The 23,379-nt window shown below is 43.9% G+C and overlaps 1 protein-coding gene across 1 annotated transcript in view; it reads right to left on the reverse strand.

Moving 5' to 3' along the window:
• LOC137571199 (uncharacterized) overlaps positions 1–23,379 on the reverse strand; it is a 104,890-nt gene that overhangs the window by 64,135 nt on the left and 17,376 nt on the right. The window contains exon 3 of the mRNA XM_068280027.1: positions 14,661–14,731. Within this exon, the coding sequence (XP_068136128.1) occupies positions 14,661–14,731 (71 nt within the window). The remainder of the gene's footprint in view (positions 1–14,660; positions 14,732–23,379) is intronic.

Raw genomic sequence — 23,379 nt, forward strand, 5'->3', positions numbered from 1 at the left:
CAGGCGTCGCAGGGGGCTTGTGCTGCTCAACCTTCCCGTGGTATTGTTCGCGGCTGGGGGGAGGAGGTTGACTTACGTGACGTCACTGAGGAAGAGCAAGAGGAGATGGATGGTACATCTGGATCCGACTTTGTGCAGATGTCGTCTTTTATGCTGTCCTGCCTGTTGAGGGACCCCCGTATAAAAAACCTCAAGGGGAATGAGCTGTACTGGGTGGCCACACTACTAGACCCTCGGTACAGGCACAAAGTGGCGGACCTGTTACCAACTCACCTGAAGGTGGAAAGGATGCAGCACATGCAGAACAAGCTGTCAACTATGCTTTACAATGCCTTTAAGGGTGATGTGACAGCACAACGCCAGCAAGGTACCACTGCCACTAATCCACCTCCCGTGTCCACGCAGTCAAAGACAGGACGCTCCAGCGATCTCATGGTGATGTCGGACATGCGGACGTTCTTTAGTCCAACGCCTCGCCGTAGCCCTTCCGGATCCACCCTCCACCAAGGCCTGGAACGGCAGGTAGCCGACTACCTGGCCTTAAGTGTGGATGTAGACACTGCTGTGAACAGCGATGAGGAACCCTTGAACTACTGGGTGCGCAGGCTTGACCTGTGGCCAGAGCTGTCCCAGTTTGCCATCCAGCTTCTCTCCTGCCCTGCCGCAAGCGTCCTGTCAGAAAGGACCCTCAGCGCAGCTGGAGGCATTGTCACTGAGAAGAGAAGTCGCCTAAGTCACAAAACTGTTAAGTACCTCACCTTTATCAAAATGAATGAGGCATGGATCCCGGAGGGCTGCTGCCCGCCCCAAGACTAAGTCAGTCCCCGCACACACAGCATCTCTGCCTGCACGCCGTGTGACTGGCTTCCTGGCCTGCCCCAAGAAGACTAAGTCGCTCCCAGTCCCTCCACACAGCATGTCTGCCTGCAGGCCGCTTGACTACCTTCTCCGCCACCACCAACAGGGTCCGGGACTCCAGGCGGATTGCTGAATTTTTAATAATTTTTCTGGTGCGTGTACATGACTGCCTAATTTTTCTGGCTGCACTGCGGGCAGCTGCAACAACAAAAGAAAAGGCATGTACATGCGCCCATTCCCCTTCGTGATCATTACCTTGCCGTGGTGAAGGGGCTTGCGTATCACAATGAAGCAATGACCGGCGCCTAGATGAGTGTCTCGGGGGGCACACCCACGATAATAAGGTCGTTGCCTCATTGTGGTCAGACCAAATTTGATCAGCTGGACAGTCACTGTTCTGTCATTCAGCTGCATCAGCCAGGCGACCATATGGGCTGTAAAGCCACCAAAACCTGCACTCTCGCCATGGTGCGCACCAGTCCAGCACGGCCGTCACTACACAAACAGCTGTTTGCGGTGCGTTACACGGTGAGTTTGGTGTGTCAGTGTGAAGCAGTACCTTAATTACACTACCTGATTGATGTATACACATGCAAGATGTTTTAAAGCACTTTAAGCCTGTCATTTAGCATTCAATGTGATTTCTGCCCTTAAAACGCTGCTTTGCATCAAATCCAGATTTTTCCCGGGGACTTTTGGCATGTATCCCACTCCTCCACCTGGGGGTCCAGGTGGTAGACCCCTTGAAACATCTTTTCCATCACTTTTGTGGCCAGCATAATTTTTTTTTTCAAAGTTCGCATCCCCATTGAAGTCTATTGCGGTTCGCGAACTTTTCCGCGAGCCGAACCTTACGCGGAAGTTCGCGAACCCGGTTCGCGAACCTAAAATCAGAGGTTCGGCCCCACTCTAACAAGTATGCACATCAGATGTTTCTGATTGAAGTGTGACTGAATTAGGTGCATGCTTGTATCAGATGTGTGATTTAGACCCTACTGACCACAATGATCAGCAGGTCTGCCAGGCAACTGGTACTGTTTAAAAGGAAATAAATATGTCAGCCTCCATATACCTCTCACTTCAAGTGCCCTTTAAATATATCAAAAAGTGTGTTTAAGTACCTTATTTAAAAATGTTGTTAAAGGAAAACTAAACTTTCTTAACCACTTGAGGACCCACCCTTTACCCCCCTTAAGGACCAGCGCTGTTTTAGCTGATCTGTGCTGGGTGGGCTCTACAGCCCCCAGCACAGATCAGGGTGCAGGCAGAGCGACCAGATCGCCCCCCTTTTTTCCCCACTAGGGGGATGATGTGCTGGGGGGGTCTGATCGCTCCTGCCTGCCTGGGTGTTGCGGGGGGGGCACCTCAAAGCCCCCCTCCGCGGCGAAATTTCCCCCCTCCCTCTCCTCCCTCCCTTCCCCGGAGATCCGAGGCTGCACAGGAACGGATCTGTCCTGTGCAGCCTCTAACAGGCTCCTGCCTGTCATGTGACAGCGATCCCCGGCCGCTGATTGGCCGGGGATCGCTGATCTGGTACAACGCTGCTAATGTTAGTAGCGTTGTACGGATGTAAACAAAGCGGATTATTTCCGCTTGTGTTTACATTTAGCCTGCGAGCCGCGATCGGCGGCCCGCAGGCTATTCACGGAGCCCCCCGCCGTGAATTGATAGGAAGCAGCCGCTCGCGCGAGCGGCTGCTTCCTGATTAATTAGCTTGCAGCCGGCGACGCAGAACTGCGTCACTGGTCCTGCAGCTGCCACTTTGCCGACGCACGGTATGAGTGCGCGGTCGGCAAGTGGTTAAAAGAAAAAAAGTGAAAGAAAAATAATCTAGCGATAGCTAAGCGCCTGAATAGAAAGTTGTGACTGGTTGTATGCTGATAAATACTGCTCATCCTGCATGTAAATGGAGCGTCAGCTGTGCTAGTCATCAGTGTACTGTTGTCATGGTTACTAGAAAGCGTATTTTGAATCATCATCTGCTAAATCAGGAGAAGCAGACCTGGCTGCAGACTGAAAAATAAAGGTTATTTAAGGAACTGTAGTGAAAATAATGTAATAAAGAAAATAGTTTATTTGTTTTTCAATATTCGTTTATAAATGATTTAGGCAGTGTTTGCCAATTCTAAAATATTTCCTCTCCCTGATATACATTCTGAAATTTATCACAGGTGGCCAAATCTTTGTAGAAGAAGAGTAAACTAAGTGAATATACTTTGAATGGATACTTTAAAGAGGAACTCCAGTGAAAATAATGTAATAAAAAAGTGCTTCATTTTTACAATAATTATATATAAGTGATTTAGTCAGTGTTGTAAAATCTTTCCTCTCCCTGATTTACATTCTGACATTTGCCACATGGTGACATTTTTACTGCTGGCAGGTAATGTCAATTGAAGGAGATGCTGCTTGCTTTTTTGGCAGTTGGACCCAGCTGTAATCAGCTGTTATGTCCCACAATGCAATGAGGTTCACAGACAGGAAACTGTCAGGACCTTGGTCCTGACTTCACATTATGGGAGGAGTTTCACCACAATATGAGCCATACAGAGCCCCCTGATGATCTATTTGTCAAAAGGAAAATACTTATCATGGGAAAGGGGGTATCAACTACTGATTGGGATGAAGTTCAATTCTTGGTCACGGTTTCTCTTTAAAGAGAATCTGTACTCTAAAATTCTTACGATAAAAAGCATACCATTCTATTCCTTATGCTCTCCTGTGCCCCGCTGTGCTGTTTCTGCCACTCCCTGCTGCAATCCTGGTTTGTAATTAACAGTTTTAGGCAGTGTTTACAAACAAAAGACTGGCTTCTAACCAGAGTATCATAGGCTGAGAACTAGCTTACTGTGTGACTCATGCAGAGCTTGGAGGGGGTGTGTAAAGCTTCTGCCAATGACAAGCAGTGCTGCACATTCCACACATTCCAGCCTCAGCCCGACAGACACGACAGAGGAAAGGAGTTATGATTTATTACAGAGACAGTGCAAGTAGGAAAGGCTGCAGTAAGACAGACCACATTAGAACAGTAATAGGAACTTATAGGACAGAAGAAATAAGGCCCAAAAATTTGTTACAGAGTCTCTTTAAAGTCAATGGGAACTGAAAAAGGAAGTAGATACTCACCTAAGAAGAGGGAAGGTTCTTGGTATTATAGAGCCTTCCCGGTCTCACGGATCCCTGTTCCAGCGCTGGCTCCCCCGGTAGCAATATTTGACTAAATTAGTCTTCCTCCGCCGAAGGAGGCCCCAGAAGTCTTTGAAACCCCAAATGTTGCTCCAGAAGACAAGCTGCTCTGTACTGTGCCTGCGTAATCACGCTCTCTTGCGTGATCATGCATGCGCAGTACAGAGCCGCTTCTCTTCGGCACCACTCGGCTCCCGAAGACTTCCGAAGTCTCCCGTGGCGGGAGATTCAAATGGGGAAGCTAGCCCTGCAACGAGTGCACCTGGAGAGGAGCGGGAAGGCTCTATAGGACTCAGAGCCTTCCCTGTCCTTAGGTGAGTATCTGCTTCATTTTTTTTAATGACTCCCATTAGCTTTAATTAGCCTCTCGTATTACATCGATGTAGTAAGATTGTACAGTCAAGATTGTATTATTATTGGGGACCCTAACTACAACCAGAATTTGTAGCAACAGCTATTTTGGACTTGAGGAGTGCTGTGGAGCATGTAGCAACTTATATGCGTTATGAATGGATCAAGGCCGGGTTGGGGTGGATTGGGTGAACTTACCTGCTTCCCTGTTTCCTTGCTGGCACAAGCTATTGAGGATAACTGGTCACTTTCAGTTGAGGGGGTCACATTTATGATTGGTTGCCTGAGTTAATGTTGGTAATGTGAGTATACTGGTTGTTAGATTTAAGTAGCTTGGGTTGGTGGCTTAGCTGTTTGGTTTAAAGAAAACCCGAGGCAGGGTTCTAAGTATGAAACCTGCGCTCAGAGGCTGGGTCTGCTTATGCAGCCCAGCCTCTGTTGCTATTTCAATCCCCCTAAAGTTGCCCCTGCGCTCCTCTCTCCCCCATAAATTACAGCCGCGCTGCCGACACGTACCGTGTCACAGCGGGCTGTGTTTACCTCGCTCCTGTCACTCTCATCGCTCCCCCGCCTCCTCCATAGCGCCGGTCCCCGCCCGCGTCCCTTCCCTCCAATCAGCGAGAAGGGAAGGGATGTGGGCGGGGACGGAGCTCTGCAGGAGGCGGGTGGAGCGCCAAGAGTGACAGGAGCGAGATAAACAGACCGCACAGCGCGGCTGTAAATTATGGGGGAGAGCGGGTCGCAGGGGTAACTTTGGGGGGTTTGAATTAGCAACAGAGGCTGGGCTGTATAAGCAGACCCAGCCTCTGAGCGCAGGTTTCATACTTAAAACCCCGCCTCGGGTTCTCTTTAAGTTTGAAAATGGTTTAATTAACATTTACAGTGGTATGCGAAAGTTTGGGCAACCTTGTTAATTTCCATGATTTTCCTGTATAAAAAGTTGGTTGTTATGATAAAAAAATGTCAGTTAAATATATCATATAGGAGACACACACAGTAGTATTTGAGAAGTGAAATTAAGTTTATTGGATTTACAGAAAGTGCACAATAATTGTTTTAATAAAACTAGGCAGGTGCATAAATGTGGGCACTGTTGTAATTTTATTGATTCCAAAACCTTTAGAACTAATTATTGGAGCTCAAATTGGCTTAGTAAGCTCAGTGACCCCTGGCCTACATACACATGTGAATCCAATTATGAGAAAGAATATTTAAGGGTGTCAATTGCAAGTTTCCCTCCTCCCTTTTAAGTTTCTCTGAAGAGTAGCAACATGGGGGTCTCAAAACAACTCTCAAATGACCTGAAGATAAAGATTGTTTACCATTATGGTTTAGGGGAAGGATACAGAAAGCTGTCCCAGAGATTTAAGCTGTCTGTTTCCACAGTTAGGAACATATTGAGGAGATGGAAGACCACAGGCTCAGTTTAGGCTTGAAGTGGCAGACCAAGAAAAATCTCAGATAAACAGAAGCGACGAATGGTGAGAACAGTCAGAGTCATCCCACAGACCAGCACCAAAGAGATCTATAACATCTTCTTGCTGCAGATGGAGTCACTGTGCACCGTTCAACCATTCGGTGCACTCTACACAAGGAGATGCTGTATGTGAGAGTGATGCAGAGGAAGCATCGCCCACAGCACGAACAGAGCTGCTTGAGGTATGCTAAAGCACATTTGGACAAGCCAGCTTTATTTTGGAATAAGATGCCATTTACTGATGAAACTAAAATTGAGTTATTTAGGCATAACAAGGGGTGTTATGCATGGAGGAAAGACAACACAGCATTCCAAGAAAAACACCTACTACCTACAGTAAAATATGGTGGTGGTTCCATCATGCGTTGGGGCTGTGTGGCCAATGCAGGGACTGGGAATTTTGTCAAAGTTGAGGGACGAATGGATTCCACTCAGTATCAGCAGATTCTGGAGACCAATGTCCAGAAATCAGTGACAAAGCTGAAGCTGCGCCGGGGCTGGATCTTGCAACAAGACAACGACCCTAAACACTGCTCAAAATCCACTAAGGCATGCATGCGGAGGAACAAGTACAATGTTCTGGAATGGCCATCTCAGTCCCCAGACCTGAATGTAATTGAAAATCTGTGGTGTAAGTTAAAGAGAACTGTCCATGCTCGGAAACCATCAAACCTAAAGGAACTAGAGATGTTTTGTAAAGAGGAATGGTCCAAAATACCTTTAACCAGAGTCCAGACTCTCATTGGAACCTGCAGTAAGCATTCAGAGGCTGTAATTTCTGCAAAAGGAGGAACTACTAAATATTGATTTCATTTCTTTTTTGTGGTGCCCAAATTTATGCACCTGCCTAATGTTGTTTAAACAATTATTGCACATTTTCTGTAAATCCAATAAACTCCATTTCACTTCTCAAATATCACTGTGTGTGTCTCCTATATGAAATATTTAACTGACATTTTTTATCGTAACAACCAACAATTTATACAGGAAAATCATGAAAATTAACAAGGTTGCCCAAACTTACGCATTCCACTGTATATGTTCATTTAATTATATCAAAACATAATAAGAACATTTGTGGCCATTTTAGTGGCAATTGTTTCTGTTGTCAAATTTATTACAATATTTTTTTTTTAATTGGTAATATTTACAGAGGTTTGTGCCTGACGTCCCATGAACAGCCAGACTTAGCCAGAACATTGTGCATTTTCTGACAAAAAAAATGAAGAGAAAATAGGTTCAAAAATATCAAAAAATTTTATTATAAATTTTGAAGAGCACTAAAATTAAAAAAACTAAAATCACACTGCCACATAAACCCAAAGCCCTGTAAATCAAGACAGCATTGTCTAGATATAAAATATAAATGTATCAGTCACACATGCTTACCAGTCCTAGATCCTGGGAACATACCGGTATTTCTTATAGGATGAGGATTCAAAGCGCATTTGGTGACAGACCATTATATTCAGTTGCACACTATATAGCATAGTGTATTTGATCAATATCATCTACTCCCAAAAGCTAACTGTGGGCCACCCTTTCAATAATAAAGTTCTGTGTTGAGAGTCATCCAACTATAAATGACTGCACATCATTATATTTAAAAGGCAACTGAAATAAGTTGTGGACGCAGTGCTGTGCGCGCATATTACCACTGACTGTGTAATGAGGGGGGAGCGCATGTGTGTGGTGGTGCACTTGTGCATATGGCGTAAGTGTAGCGCGTCAAAATCTATACAGATTCAGGGGATTAGGCTAAGTACTTACAGCCCGACGCGTCCAGCAATGCCCACTTGACGACGGTCGTCAAGTGACGCCTCTTTCTGCTCACAACATCACGCGACTACACGACAGGAAGCGAATGGGAAGTAAGAGATCGTGGTACTTTGTACATAGTCAACTGGGATTTTGAAGATCTGATCTGCCATGTCTGTCGCATAACGACACACAATCGCCGCAGGGGGCAACATAATTTAACATGATTATGTTAAACGATGTTCTCTGATGTCGGGAAACATCAGCACAAATGTCGCCTCGTGGGTACGAGGCTTAACTGGTATTGACTGAGGGTCACACATGCCAATATGGATAATACGATTTTTCCAATAAAGGTAATAAATATGACTTAAGTCATAACAGCAGCGAGTCAGTAGCTTGGTGTTGTACTTAATGGCATGAACTTCACAGTGCATTACAAAGATAGGTTAGTTGTTTAAGCTTCTGACAGTAATGACAGGAAGCAACTCAGCAGCAGAGAAAGTCTCAGGTTGCAGAAGCATGCAGCCAAGTAGAACTAACACAGTCAAATATTGCAGGGCCCAGCATATCAAGACATAAGGAGCACTATTTCTGTGCTTGAGCCATATAGGCTTACATAGCATGGTCTAACAAAAAATTATACCGCACAGCTTCATCGCAGTAAACCTGATCCAATAGATTGATTTGCTTCCAGACTGCACAAGGCCATAAAAAGCCTTCCAAGGCTGACTGAGGGCAAGCAGGTTCCAGAAAGCCTCTGGACTATCCAGAAGCTTCTAACTACTGAGGTAAATTTCCAACTTTTGCCCTAAACAAACACAGAACATTTATATCGCGCTTTTCTCCTGGCGGACTCAAAGCGCCAGAGCTGCAGCCACTAGGACGCGCTCTATAGGCAGTAGCAGTGTTAGGGAGACTTGCCTAAGGTCTCCTACTGAATAGGTGCTGGCTTACTGAACAGGCAGAGCCGAGATTCGAACCCTGGTCTCCCATGTCAGAGGCAGAGCCCTTAACCATTACACTATCCAGCCACCATTACACTATCCAGCCCTACTTCCCATTACAGGTTTACTTTAAATACCTCAATAAACTGAACAGTTTGTATTGGACTCAGGCACAGGTAGTACCACCTATAAATTATATCCCTTATTAATCCCTTTGATAGAGTGTGCTATCTTTATTTGCTATATCTTTCTGTCTCTTTCTGTAAGTGCACTGTTCCTATTACTGGAAATAAGCTACAGTGTTGCAGAGACTGAGCAACAGATCATATAAGTCATTGGGGAGCTCTACAGTCACACACGTGCGCCCTTACTAGGAAACCACGTGGGGCGCGCGTGTATGCAGTGAAGGAATCCCGGAAGCCAGCGGGGGACAAGTGGAGGCGACGGAGAGGTAATGTATACACTTTACACAGGGCACCGGGGGGACATTTACATTAGGGGGCACAGTGGCAGGGCAGCGAGGCGGATGTATGCATCGCACAAGGCCGATTCCCGAGAGATTTCATGCTGAAAATGATCAGGAATCAGCCTGTGGTGTATGGGCAGCTGACAGATCTCTCTCTTATCAGATTTGGTAAGAGAGAAATGTGTCTCTTGGTTGAATCTGCCCATCATCGCTAGATGTATGGCCACCTTCTCCTGGTGGATATCTGTTGAGGGACTCAGTTCCCCACATATTACTACCCTCACCTCCACAAATTTGGGTAAAAGACACTTGTCCCCGACAATGGTTTGTGGGGATGGGGTGGGGGTGTGATTTGACCACTCCCCTCCTTACAAGGTATCGCATGCATTGTTAAGGCATATGGCTTGGTGCGCTAGGGGAAGGGGGGGGGGTATGCTGCCCACCCTTTCCTGGTTATTCAGGTTGCATGTTCAATTCATACTCGAAATGTTGTATATTTAAAGTGTGCCCGAGGCGAACTTTGGGTAAAAAAACACATACTTACCTAAGAAGAGGGAAGCCTCTTGATCCTATAGAGGCTTCCCACGCCATCCTCTGGTCCACTGTTGCAGAGCGCAGCCCCTTTTACACCCCCCCCCCCCAAAGAATTCCAACAAGAAAATCGGGGCCATGCTCCTCTTCCTGTGCAGTAAGCTGTAACCACTCGTGCATGAGCGGCTACGTGCTACTGCACAGACGCCGCCGTGTTCGCATGGGTTGCCCTGTTAATGCCAGAAGAGGAACGTGGCCCCGATATTCCGAAGGATCTCAGGCAGCGGCAGAGGTCCAGAGGACAGTGTGAGAAGCCTCTGGAAGATCCAAGGCTTCCCCTTCCTTAGGTAAGCATTTCATTTTTTTCACCCAAGGTTTGCCTCAGGCTCTCTTTAAGAATACATGGTAAGCAGTTTGAGAAATTTTACACATACCAGCAGTGAAGTAGAAAACTATTTATTATAAAATGTAATTGTTATTCTTATTCAATAGCTTATCCAATATATACAGCATGACCTTCTTTAAAAAATGATTGCAGCTGAGAACATTAGGGTGGTTTGGATTACAGTAGTTCAGCTTTAACAATATACTGGAAATATTACTCAATCCACTTTGGCACAGGGTACCTTAAACAGTATGTGTAAATGCCTGCCAGTGTATTTATACACACCACACCTTGTTTTTTATTCTAAATACCGCATAAAAGACAAAAGATGCTAGTTAAAGCATATTAGGGAGACAAATACAAGGTCATCCAGTTTTAGTTGGAGTTGTGTTTAAATATCCTCGCCTCAACCACTAAAAGGCTGTCCTTAGGTCATGGTTAGCTTATCACTTTACAACTCACCCAGGCACTGCTGTGACAAAGGTCGAGACCAGTACAGCATATTTGCACTATTACGTTTTACCATCACTACTCCATCCAGTAGGATATACCTCCCAACTTTTTGAGATGAGAAAGAGGGACACTTAAGAAAGAGGGACGCCCCTACCACACCCCTGATCACACCCCGTCACACCCCTAGTCACACATACCATAAAGTTTTCACAAGAAAAATATGTTGTTTTATAATTCAAACCACACTGGTCCTTTCTATTCTGGTTCATTTTCCTTCATATTGACATTTTAAAATTAGTAATATATAAATTTAAAGGATGGGGATAAAGTTTAGAGTCAATCAAACACATTTTTTTAGCATATATATATATATATATATATATATATATATATATATATATATATATATATAGCGACAAAGTCCTGAAAGAGGGACAAATGAGGAGACGAAAGAGTGACAGAGGGTCAGGGCTCCAAAAGAGGGACAGTTGGGAGCAATGCAGTAGGATTCTAAGAGAAATCATGCTGCATAGGTATGCAGTATCTCAGCATAGACTATGGCCTCAATTCACCAGTGGTTACCGACCTATTTATATCATGGGAGGTAATTTACCTCCTGTGATATTTCCAAATAGCAATTCTCCAGAAGTATAGGGTGAAATATGGACAGAGAGAAATCCATGCGATAAATAGGCGTTAGTCGTTATTTTTTCTCAAAATCACAATTCACCAGGGAAAAAAGGGTGTGTGTCCATTCATTATTTTTTCATCTATTTATCCCCTGAATGTACCTGGAGATATCTGTTTTTTCTCACAGCTGCTGCAGCTCACTCTGCAGCTAGTTTACTAGCAGCAGAGAGTAACAGCTTATACTGTACATATTTTAGGCACCAGAGAGCAGCTCATTTACACTATTTAGCATATTAAGCAATATTAGACATTTACTTTATTAACTGGATGGGTGAAACAAAGGAAGAATCTGGATACATTTTTTATCGGGAGTGAGTGTGAAAATGTATCCAAATACCTCCTCCGTTTCTCCCATCCACTTAATATTGTAAATGCCTAATATTGCCTAATATGCTTAATATGCAGAACGGAGGGAGGAATTTGTAATGGAAGGAGAGGGTCAAAAAACAGGGAGGGAAACCCTCTGCGGTCACATGCTGGTAATAACCTCCTCCTCCTACCCACAATCCTTTACTTCCATTATCCAGAGAGGCAAAGTATTGCATGCAAATCACTAAAAGGGCCCATACACCTAACAATTTTCCCGCCGATATACAGCGGATTCGATGACTGTGATCGAATCTGCTGTAAAATCGTCACGCAAACGCTGACAGAACGATCAATTTCCTTCCAAAATCAATTGTTCCCGTCGATTCCTGTCGATCCGTTCGTGCGTAAGATTTTTCTCGATCGCCGGCAGGTCGGGAGTGCGCCGATAGCGGTGTTGGAATGCCCGACGACCGACGCAATACAGCGGCAATACATTACCTGTTCCGGCCGGCGCAACTCCCCCGGTCCCCGCTGTCTTCTTCTCCGCTCTGGGCTCCAGGGCTGCAGCTTCACTGAACTTCCTGCCCCGGCAGGAAGTTTAAACAGTAGAGCGCCCTCTACTGTTTAAACTTCCCCTGGACAGGAAGTTCAATGAAGTCAGCCGAACCGGAGACCAGCGCGGAGAAGAACACAGCGGAGACCGGGGAGTCGCGCCGACCGGATCAGGTAATGTACAGCTGGTGGGCAGGCGGCGGCAGCTCCACAGATTGTGATCGGTTTTATGCTGAAATCGATTCACAGTCTGTTTGCAGTAAAGGCAGCCATATGATCCCTCTCTGATCAGATTCGATCAGAGAGGGATCTATCTGTTAGACGAATCTGATGGCAAATCGACCAGTGTATGGCCACCTTAACACCGCATAACTATCGACCATTTATCGCACGGTTTTTGCATCCATATCGCTCCATTATCGCACCATTATCGCCTGCTACTGAACACTCCTCTCTCTATCCTTTCACAGTGGTGTCTGGATCCTGCAAGAGTTCTGTGTATATGCTGCACAGATCGCCAAGGAATGTGCAGTCAGCATATACCAGCAAGTGATTTCAACACTTTGCATGCTACAATATATAGAGATTTTATTTCTTCTAAAGCACATTCCAGCTTTATTTATTTTTTATTTTTTATAGTGTTGCTGTTTTAAAAGTCAAATTAAAGTTGGTATGAACAAGCTCAAAACACATAGCGAACATTCTTTGTGGTTTCAGGCACAATTGGCCCTGTTTCCTGATATAATACATTCCCACGACAGTAATATACATACTTGCTGTACTGCGTATTAAAGATCGGGATTTGTTGCCTTTCAGCAGCTCAAAATGATTGGGTGCAGGCACATCCTATTCCAATACTGTATATATTCACAGGATGTAATTACAAAAAGAGCACCAGGGACTGCCTTTAGGCCAATTGGCACCCTGTGCAAAGACTTTAATATGTGCACTTTTTTCATGGCCATCATACTCTCACTTTCATAATAACAAAGTATATTTAAACTAATATTAAATGAGCCAGACATGTATTTTAGTAAAAGGCATGCTATAGCAGGAGTATATATGGTAACTACTGGACTGCACTACACTAAAGACCTGTTAAAGTGAATGGGAACCCATATTTAAATAAAAACGTCAGATACTCACCTGAGAAGAGGGAGGCTCTGGGTCCCATAGAGCATCCCCTCTCCTCTCCTGGTCCCCACTGCTGCGCTGGCTCCCCCGTAGCGGTATTTGACCGTTTCGGTCATATACAGCTGTTTCCCGGGCCGAAGGGAGGCTTCGGAAATGCTTCGGGAGCCTGAGCGCTCCCGAAGACGACCGCTCTGCACTGCGCACGCGCGAGCGCCCTCTATGATGCACTCTCGTGTGCGCAGTATGGAGCCGCCTGTCTTCGGGAGGACTCGGCTCCCGAAGACTTCCGAAGTCCCCTCGGTGGGGGATGTGAAAGGGGGAGCCACGCAGCACCGAGGGCACCGGGAGAGGAGAGGGAAGGCTCATTAGGACTGAGCCTTCCCTCTCCTTAGGTGAGTATCTGACTTTTTTTTTATTTAAATATGGGATCCCATCAGCTTTAAACCAGGGTTTCTCAAAATTATTGTAGCATGTACCCCTTTATTAGTGACTATGTTGAGCAAGTACACCCTTATGCTGGTAACATCATCTCAAGTACCCCTTGATGCATAGAAAGCCAGGTGTAGCTGCTCTCTGTATGGGTAGCCTGGAATAGTTGCCCCCAGTATAAGTAGCCAGGTGTAGTTGCCTCCAGTATAGGTAGCCTGGTATACAAACACACACAGAACATTTATATTGCGCTTTTCTCCTGGCAGACTCAAAGTGCCAGAGCTGCAGCCACAAGGACACGCTCTATAGGCTGTAGCAGTGTTAGGGAGACTTGCCCAAGGTCTCCTACTGAATAGGAGTTGGCTTACTGAAGAGGCAGGGCCGAGATTTGAACCCAGGTCGCCTGTGTCAGAGGCAGAGCCCTTAACCATTAAACTAACACTGGTATAATTGCCCTCTTTATTGGTAGCCATGCAAAGTATAGCACATGACATGCTGTTATATTACCGGCTCCTGACTTCCTGTCACTGCTCAGCTCTCCCCTACTGCCTAGTAACTCTTCCTGCATCACGTGATTATGCGAGTGCAGGATGAGATGCCAGCACTAGGGGAAGAGCTGAGTTGTGACAGGAAGTCTGACATGCTTGCAAGACTCTGGGGAGCAGGTGAGATATCGACACATCTTCCAGCTGCGCAATATACTCTGCACATGGCCACAGGCCGGGACACTGCGGCTGCATGGTGGCTGGTTGTCACTCCCCCTGCACACTGACACCCAGGACTCTGCACTACCTCCTTAAATGCCACTGCTCTGGTGGGTTCGTGGCTGGGGGATGGGGGTTCACTGGGCACAAGCACAAGGAAGTACTTAAATTAATATTAGTTTGTATCTTAGCAGTTTATGTAATGTTGCCTTTATATCTAAAAAAAAAAAGGACTAGTCTCACATAATGGTGTATTTCAGTTGAAGAAGGAACGTTCCAGTGCAGTCACTGACTGACCTCTTATGTGTCTTATATGTGTCTTATACGTCTCAGGTAGTTCAACTCCTATAATCTCCATGCTCTTCCTCCAGCCTTACCATAATGGTGCTTCAATCTGTTTCTGTATTATTTGTTATTGCTGGTCACTTACCTGGCCATAGTTGTCCGTCTGTCTGGCATTACAACCTGAGTATATTAAGAGGTGGGTTAACTCACAGTTACCTGTGTAGAAATAAAATAATTGTTAATGAAATCAATACATTATGTAGGCTGTCTGTCTACCTATGTGCTATCTATGAAGCTTCTCACAAAGAGGGTGTCAGGCAAGTGAGGCCACTTCAGATCTAACCCAATGGTATAGTCAGCAATGTGCATCAGTGGCAGGAATGGTTAGTGCCAATAAATTTAAGTTCATGGAAGAGGTCAATTACTCTTCCACATTTTTCATTGTCAGTAATTATGAATAGGAACTGTGCTATTAAAGCGGATCTGAGATGAGAAACTAACTATAACAAGTAACTTGTCTATATATCTTATCTAAAGTTTAGATAGTTTACACAGCATATCTAGCTGCAAACAGCATCAAACATTTATGATTATTTATTCCTGTGATACAATGAGGGCAGCCATGTTCTGTTTGTCACATTGTCACAGGCTGAGGACTGGAGATGCTATCAGCTTGCCTGTGTGTGCATTCAGTCCCCTCTCCTCCTCCTTCCTCCCCTCTGCTTCTGAAATCAATGGCTAGTAACCTCCTCCTCCTCCTGCCCAGACTGAGCTCCCATAAACCCTTGCTACAGTGCCAAGGCACAAAAGGAGCTGTGGGCATGGCTTGTTTAGTTTATAGGGAATTAGAGTATTAAAACAAAACAAAAAAAGTATTTGGCTTGAGGAATGCCCTATAAACTATATGAAAGGAACAAAATTATGCAATGAATAAAAGTTTATCTCAGATCCAATTTAATCACACAGTTTCCATTCTAACCACTTGACCTGAGGGTTTTTTCCCCTTTAGGACCAGAGCAATTTTCACCTGTCAGCACTCCTCCCTTTCTTTCGCCAATAACTTAAAGGGATACTGTAGGGGGGTCAGGGGAAAATGAGTTGAACTTACCCGGGGCTTCTAACGGTCCCCCGCAGACATCCTGTGTTGGCGCAGCCACTCACTGATGCTCAAGGCCCCGCCTCCAGTTCACTTCTGGAATTTCTGACTTTAAAGTCAGAAAACCACTGCGCCTGCGTTGCCGTGTCCTCGCTCCCGCTGATGTCATCAAGAGCACACAGCGCAGGCCCAGTATGGTCTGTGTCTGCGCAGTACACTCCTGGTGACATCAGCGGGAGCGAGGACACGGGCGTGCAGGCGCAGTGGTTTTCTGACTTTAAAGTCAGAAATTCCAGAAGTGAACTGGAGGCGGGGCCGGAGCATCGGTGAGTGGCTGCGCCAACACAGAATGTCTGCGGGGGACCATTAGAAGCCCCGGGTAAGTTCAGCTCATTTTCCCCCGACCCCCCTACAGTATCCCTTTAATTACCAGAACTACTAATCACAAAAAAATGATCTACAGTATATCTTGTTTTTTTTTTGCCACTGGTTAGGCTTTCTTTGGGAGGTACATTATGCTAAGAATTATTTTATTCTAAATGCATTTTAATTGGAATATGAAGAAAAAAAACTTTAAACAATTAATTATTTCTCAGTTTTAGGCCATTATAGTTTCAAAATAAAACGTTCTACTGTGGATTAAACCTACAAATTTTATTTGTTCTGATTATTGCAACATTTAAAATATTTCCCTGGTACAATGTATAACACATATATTTTATTTGAAAATAAAGGTGCATTTTTTCAGTTTTGTGTCCATCACTAATTACAAGCCCATAAATTAAAAAATAACAGTAATATACCCTCTTGACATACATATTAAAAAAGTTCAGTCCCTAAGGTTCACATCTGCATTTGCCAACGGAACCAGCTGTACGGTTCCATGGTCCGTTCCACTGAACGGACAAAAAAATGCTGCAGGACCTAATTTCCCGGACCGTTTTGCTCAGCGTAACGGAAACAGAAGGTTTTGCAGCTACATAGTAACAAATAGAAAACTGACAGTTTACAGCACACTGGCTGTAAAAACTGACAGTTTTTCCTGATCCTGATGGCCGGATCCGTACGTCCAGCTCCGCAAAAAAACGCAGATGTGAACCGGGCCTTATGTATTTTTTTAATTGTCAGATGAAGTTTCCCAGGTCGTGCATATACTGCACTAGGTGCAGTAAGTGGTTAAGGCAGCAATAGAAATTCCCTTCAGAAAAATTATTCACATGACTTGTAGATTTTGTGCACAAAGTGTGGAGCTGCTTGGACAGTAGGAGTTGCTTCCCCAGGACAGGACACATGACCACCCACCTTCTTACATTGACCTTCTCTCTCCTGCTGTTCAATTAACTCTTTGTGGCCAGAACTGCTGCTACAACTCTGCAGAGTTCCATTACGACACTGCGGAGTATGTGGAAATGGTTAAACATAGAACTACACAATAAGCAGGGTAGAACAGATCAGGAAGGTAAGACTCTAATAAGACATCTCTACATTTTTATTTTTTTTTACGTTTTAATTACCGCATTATTATTTTTTCTAAAACATATTTAGATACATTTCTTGTGCTAATAGCTGTTAGATAACAACACTTTTGACTCTCTTTTTAGATGCATTCCTGATTAGCTTCTTCTTTTATAAGTGATAGCAGTGTTGTCATGACTGACCTCAGTCAGCTTATGGTGCCATTCTTAACCTGAGTTATTTCTTATTCTTTCTCAAAAGGCAAGGAATGCAAGTTTTCACAGGCAGGGCTAGTGTTTGCATAGGGTCAAACTGGGCAATAGCCCAAGGCACCAAACGTGGTTCAGGAACTGTAGAGGTCACAAGTTTACTGTCAGTACAGTAAGGGGCTCCACACAATTTTTTTCCCAGGGCTCTCTTCTATTTAAAACCAACCCTGTTTACAGGAAACAGCTGTATCTGAATGAAAAAATATTCAGTGATCATTTAAATGTATGGATTCAGATCCTTACCAGTGTCCATAAGTAATATATTATCAGAAGCAGTAGTACTTTAACTGGACACACAGGGCTTGATTCACTAAACCGTGATAATTCATATCACGGCAGTTTTCGTGCGCATTTTCGCGTTTGAGCGCGATTGCCAATTTTTGTGTGCAATCGACACTTTTCGCGCTAAAATGAACAATTGGCTACCTATACTGGGGGGCTGCATTTGGCTAAATAATACTGGGGCCACCTCTGGCTAGCTATATTGGGAGCTACCTAATACTGGGGGGCACCTCTGGCTACCGCATTGTGATAGTGTGCCCAATTCAGCAAGGGTAGGGCAATTTATAGACCTTTGCCCTGGAGTTCTATAGCCCAGAAACTGCCATGGGTATAGCTCCAGTAGTCTATTTAGTGAATCTGAAATATTGAAATATAATGTTTTGTCCTATTTGATTTCATTTTACAGTGACAGTTCCTAATCACCACATTCAAACACCAACATTATCAAAAGAAAAGAAAGAAAGAGAGAGAGAGAGAGAGAGAGAGAGAGAGAGAACTGCATCAGTTCTTGTGAATCATAATCATTTTAGTAATATTGGTTATGCAAATTCCTGTACCTTTAATCTGACGTTGAAATACCATAAATTGACAGACAGCTGGACACTGTTAAATCACCCACTTGGATTACCTCTTATAAAGACTCTATTGCCACATGGACTTTTCATTGCCGCATGGACTTTTCATTGCTGCCTGAACTACCAATAACAGTATTTTGAACTGTATTATAAGACATTCCATTTCCTTTTCATGTCTACCCATTTCTATCAATCAAATCTCTTCTGACTGACAGGTATATTTACCTGTTGGTTGTAAAGTATATTTGTGTGTATAGTTTAAGAAAAAACTAACAATTGAAACATTCAGTCTTGCGCCTGTCCTGGTAATCTGATTGTTGCTACCAAGAATCTGCCCTCCGAAGAAACATACTACCGCTTTGTCTTTTTTAAATAATTTGTCGATTTGCTAGTTAGGCTTACAAATAACCGTATTGGTGGCAGTGAAATTACCCTATTTCCAGCGCAAAATCGATATTTTTATTTTACCAATTGTACACACAATCAAGATTGATCATGTATGGGGGCCATCATCCAATCGTAACCGTTTACTGTGCACACCCTCTGTTCGGTTAGTGCGCAGTTAATGCGCCAGACATGTCAATCTGGAAAAATCCTTGCAGACCCAAACTTGCGGTCCATTTGCGATCAGATCCATTTTAACGGAGCAATGTGAACGGATCTTATTAATTAGAGCTAATAGGAAGCTTTAAAAAATAATAAACCAGATACTTACCTAAGGAGAGGGAAGGCTCTGGGTCCTATAGAGCCTTTCCGCTCCTCTCCCGGTCCCCTCCGTTAAGCTCTGGCTCCTCTGTTTAAATCCTCCGCTGAGGGAGGCTTCCAAAGTCTTCAGGAGTACTACCTGCTCCTATGTGAGCGTGCGAGGGAGCGTGTTAGTGCAGGCACTGTGCGAAGCTACCCGTCTTGGGGAGCACTTGGGCTCCCGGAGACTTGAGAAACCCCCATTCAGCGGCACAAAGTATACTGCTACTGGGGGAGCCAGCGCTGGAATTAGAGATCTGTGAAAAGAACGGGAAGGCTCTATATGCTTATCTGGCTTTTTTTTTTTATCACGGTTCCCATTCACTTTTAAATAGGATCCATTCAACTCCGTTAGGGTCCATTCTGTTATGGTCAGCTAAACCAGGACTGTGGAGTTGGTACAAAAATTCTCAGATTCCTCAGTTTGATTCCTCAAACTCCGACTCCTCTAATTTGCATATGATAGTCTTGTTAATTGAAAGTATATAACATAAAATTCATTTCATTACAGTACTGCCAAAGTTTTGGAATTTTAAAGCTATATTACAATGGCATCTGCTTTTGGGAACAGAAAGCTCCAGCCCAAAAAGCTGACACTCTAACCTGTCATTCTTTATTTATTCTTACAGCAGAGATGTTATTTACTATATATAAAAGATTCCTGTGTACATTTCAGATATACAGTCATAATCAGATATGTATATCTGACTTTAAAAATATGGTGACCGCTTTATTATAACAGCACAAATAATTTGTTTTTTGATTTGACTTGTTTTCCATTTTTGTGGACTAAGCACTACTATTAGTGTATATATAAATTACCTATGATGAGTATTATCTGAGAAATAGACAATTTTATCATATTTTCTCTTTACAGTATAAATGTATTAGGAGTCGGAGTCGATGCATTTTTTCCCAACTTGAGGTTCCCATGAAACTTGCTTTGACTCCACGACTCTGACTTCACAGCCCTAAACTAAATGGACCGTTTTTTACTCCAATGTGAACCGGGCCTAATGCTCTCTAGTTGGCTGAAATCTAACACATTCCTAGGAAACAAAAAGCACACATTCAGTATCTTTGTAAAATATAAAAAGGTGATGTCAGATATCTCTATCTTGCCATTGGAATGCAATTTCAGTTTTGTCAGCTTGCGTATTGCATGTGAAAGGCAAAAAGTACTTTAATTACATCAAAAGAGCAAAATCGTGTCACCCAGATATTGTTTTAAAGTTCATTTATTCATAATCAAAAAGGATAAAAAGGCAATACATTATTCATTACTGTGGTACAACAGCCATAAAAACATTGCTAGTCAGCAAAGTTAGCCTTTTGGTTACTAGACCCAAATACAAGGTGAAGCACCGCAGTCTATATAGTCAAAACTGGTATCACAATATGCAAGACTTCTGCAACTTAATATATACAATCCTGGATCTTAAATCATATAGTTCCAGTATTTGGGACATTTATCACACAGATGAATGGTAATTGTAGTTACAACATGACATAACCATCACCATCCAATGGGAGGGTTTCCAATTACAGCACACACTGTCTATTAACTTCAAATCCAATTCTAATGCAATAGCGATTGAGTGGCTAGGCCTATCAAGGCATATCAATTGACCTGCGTAGGGCTAGTAGGCATGAGTAAGTGAAACTGACAAGCAGGAGTTTGGGGGACACCTTTGGTTATTTATGCTGGGGGCCATCTATACTGGGGGGACACCTTTGGCTATCTATGCTGGGGCTCCCTATACTAGGGAACAGCTTTTGCTGCCCACGAGGGGGGGGGGGGGGGAGGGGGGCCTACATGTGGCTACCTAATACTGGAGGCACCAATGACTGCATCAAACTGGTGAGGGCATACCTATTAGTATCGGTGGGCACATCTGTCCACCCAATACTTTTGTGTGTGGATCAAGCTACCTAACCCCCACCTTTTGAGGCGATGATTTTTGGGAGATGTGAATCTACCTAATTATGTTGGGGAGAGGGGGGATTTTCTTAATCTAATGAAAATAGTGCACATTTAATTTACTCCACTACCAAATTTCCCTTATCTGGCCGACCAGGCTACTTTTTCATGCCTAAACCATAGAAGATACGGAATATCAACCTCACCAAAATGTACCTCAGCAAATTGTACACTTTTTTCCCCTTCAGTACCAGAGCAATTTTCACCGCTCCTCCCTTTCTTTCGCCAATAATCACTACTAATCACAACGAAATGATCTATATCTTGTTTTTTCATCACCAATTAGGCTTTCTTTGTGTGGTACAGTATAATTATTTTATTCTAAATGCATTTTCATGGGAATAATAAGAAAAAAATTGAAAAAAAAAACCATTCCTCAGTTTTTGGTCATTATAGTTTCAAAATAAAACGTTCTTTTATTAGCCCATTTGTTCCGTTTATCGCAACGTTTAAAATATTTCCCTAGTACAATATATGACAATGTATGGCGCCAATATTTTATTTGGAAGTAAAGGTGCGGGGCAGAGATATACTGCCTTGGGAACAGCAAGTGGTAAACAAACCTACATGGACAAAGCACTTTAAGGGAGCACAGGGCTTATACACATTAAAGATTTTTATTTAACAACTAAATAGTATCAATTGAAAAAACAAAATGATAGCAGAATGGGCCATAGTGGTATGACAGTTCCTCGCTGGAGAACAGTCCTATTACTGAACTGAGCCTTACAATCTTCAGGCCCAATTTAAATATGTTGCCGACCATGACATCCCGGTAGGTTAATTTAGACAGGACACAGTTCCATAGTGAAGCGTGTTGCAATAAACACGCCCCTGGGTGACCCCTTACGCAGCCATTACTGACACAAATTGTGTCAAACCTCCCCGCACACTGTTAGGCATAGAGTACTGGGCAGTGGCGATGGTACAAGCACCTCGCAGTGCAACTTGCATTGCTCCTTAATGGCGCTGTCTCCTGCTGGTATCCCTATCAGGTATTTTCTCCGCCCCCATGGGGAATCAGCAGTAAGCAAGAGACACAGGGTGATTTAGCAGAAAACGGCAAGCTGACTCCAGCTAGATCCAGCCACTGCCGCAATTAGGCTGAAGTCGCTGTGCATTAGGCTGAAGGGCATCCGTGAGTGGGCAGGTGAGCTGGAGTCAGCTCACCGCTTGCTGCTAAAATTTAAATTGGGCCTGAAGATTGTAAGGTTCAGTTCGGTTATAGGAGTGCACTCCAGCCAGAAACTGTCATGTCACTATGGAACATGCTGCTATCATTTTGTTTTTAAAGGGGTATGTATGGTTGTATTGCTTGTCCTTGTCAACTGATACTATTTTGTCATTAAATAAAAATGTTGAATGTGTATGTGCCCTGTGCTTTGTCCATACTTTTTCATACCACCTGGCTGGAAAACTGGAAAAAAATTCTGGGAAAAAACTGCAGCATCACCTGAAAGGGTGCCCCAGGATAATCAGCTGGGGGGCCTGGGCATCCATTGTTAAACCTCTGGGACCTCAGACAGCAGAATTTGTTTGTTTAGTGACATCCAACAAAGACGTGATGGATAAAAACAGATCTACACATTTCTGAAAAATGTTTTACATCTACTCTGTAAAGTGTAGATGCCCTTGTTTTCAGTTTAAATCTGTCTCTCTCTTCGCCAAACTAAAATTCTGCACTGTGCAGAGCACACTTACTACATATTATAAATGGACTATGCTCCTTCTGTCACAAGAGCCAGTGTCCAGAATCAAATGTAAATACAAAAACAATTCACACTGTAAAGAAAGAAACATGTACTGAGGACCAATCACCACACACCCAGCACCTCCTTGGTGACTCACTTAGGAAGAGTTGGGTGTTGAATGGTGCGTGTATAGCACCACTTAATACAATTATTTGCATAATATACACTGTGACCTTTACATGTACTGACTTTATAACTAATATTTCTTAGTTTATGTTGCTCCTGCCCCACACAGATGTACTGGCCCAATTCAGCCAAAGAATAGCCTAGGGGCTCTCTAGCCCAGTCTCCTCCTGATGACCAATCTTTCCCTGTTGACCAGTCTCATGACCCAGCGGGATTTGGGATCAATGCAGTGCTGAGGCTATGCAGACGTGTCACTGGCTTGCAAGTGACATGTTTTGATCTATGCAGGGGGCGTAGAGCAATGTGGGAGTGATGCCATGTGGGGAGAACAATGCTCTCAGCCATCACTGGGCCAAAGTGATTTGCCAGGACGGACCAATGGCCGAGTGGTTGAACAGGGTCAGGGCTGCCGTACACACGCTGGGTTCGTGGCAAAGGTGGTCAGTATCAGCCACCTTGGTTGAGTCTCACCTATCGTGTGTACAGAGTTTAGCTCAGGGTTTAATCTTTATGTACATTGTACAGTCCGTGCAGTCCGACTGTGTATCAGTATTGACATTGTTTGTCCATGTAAATGATCTGTGT

Source organism: Hyperolius riggenbachi, chromosome 1 (genome assembly GCF_040937935.1).
Source record: "Hyperolius riggenbachi isolate aHypRig1 chromosome 1, aHypRig1.pri, whole genome shotgun sequence".
Classification (NCBI taxonomy): Eukaryota; Metazoa; Chordata; class Amphibia; order Anura; family Hyperoliidae; genus Hyperolius; species Hyperolius riggenbachi.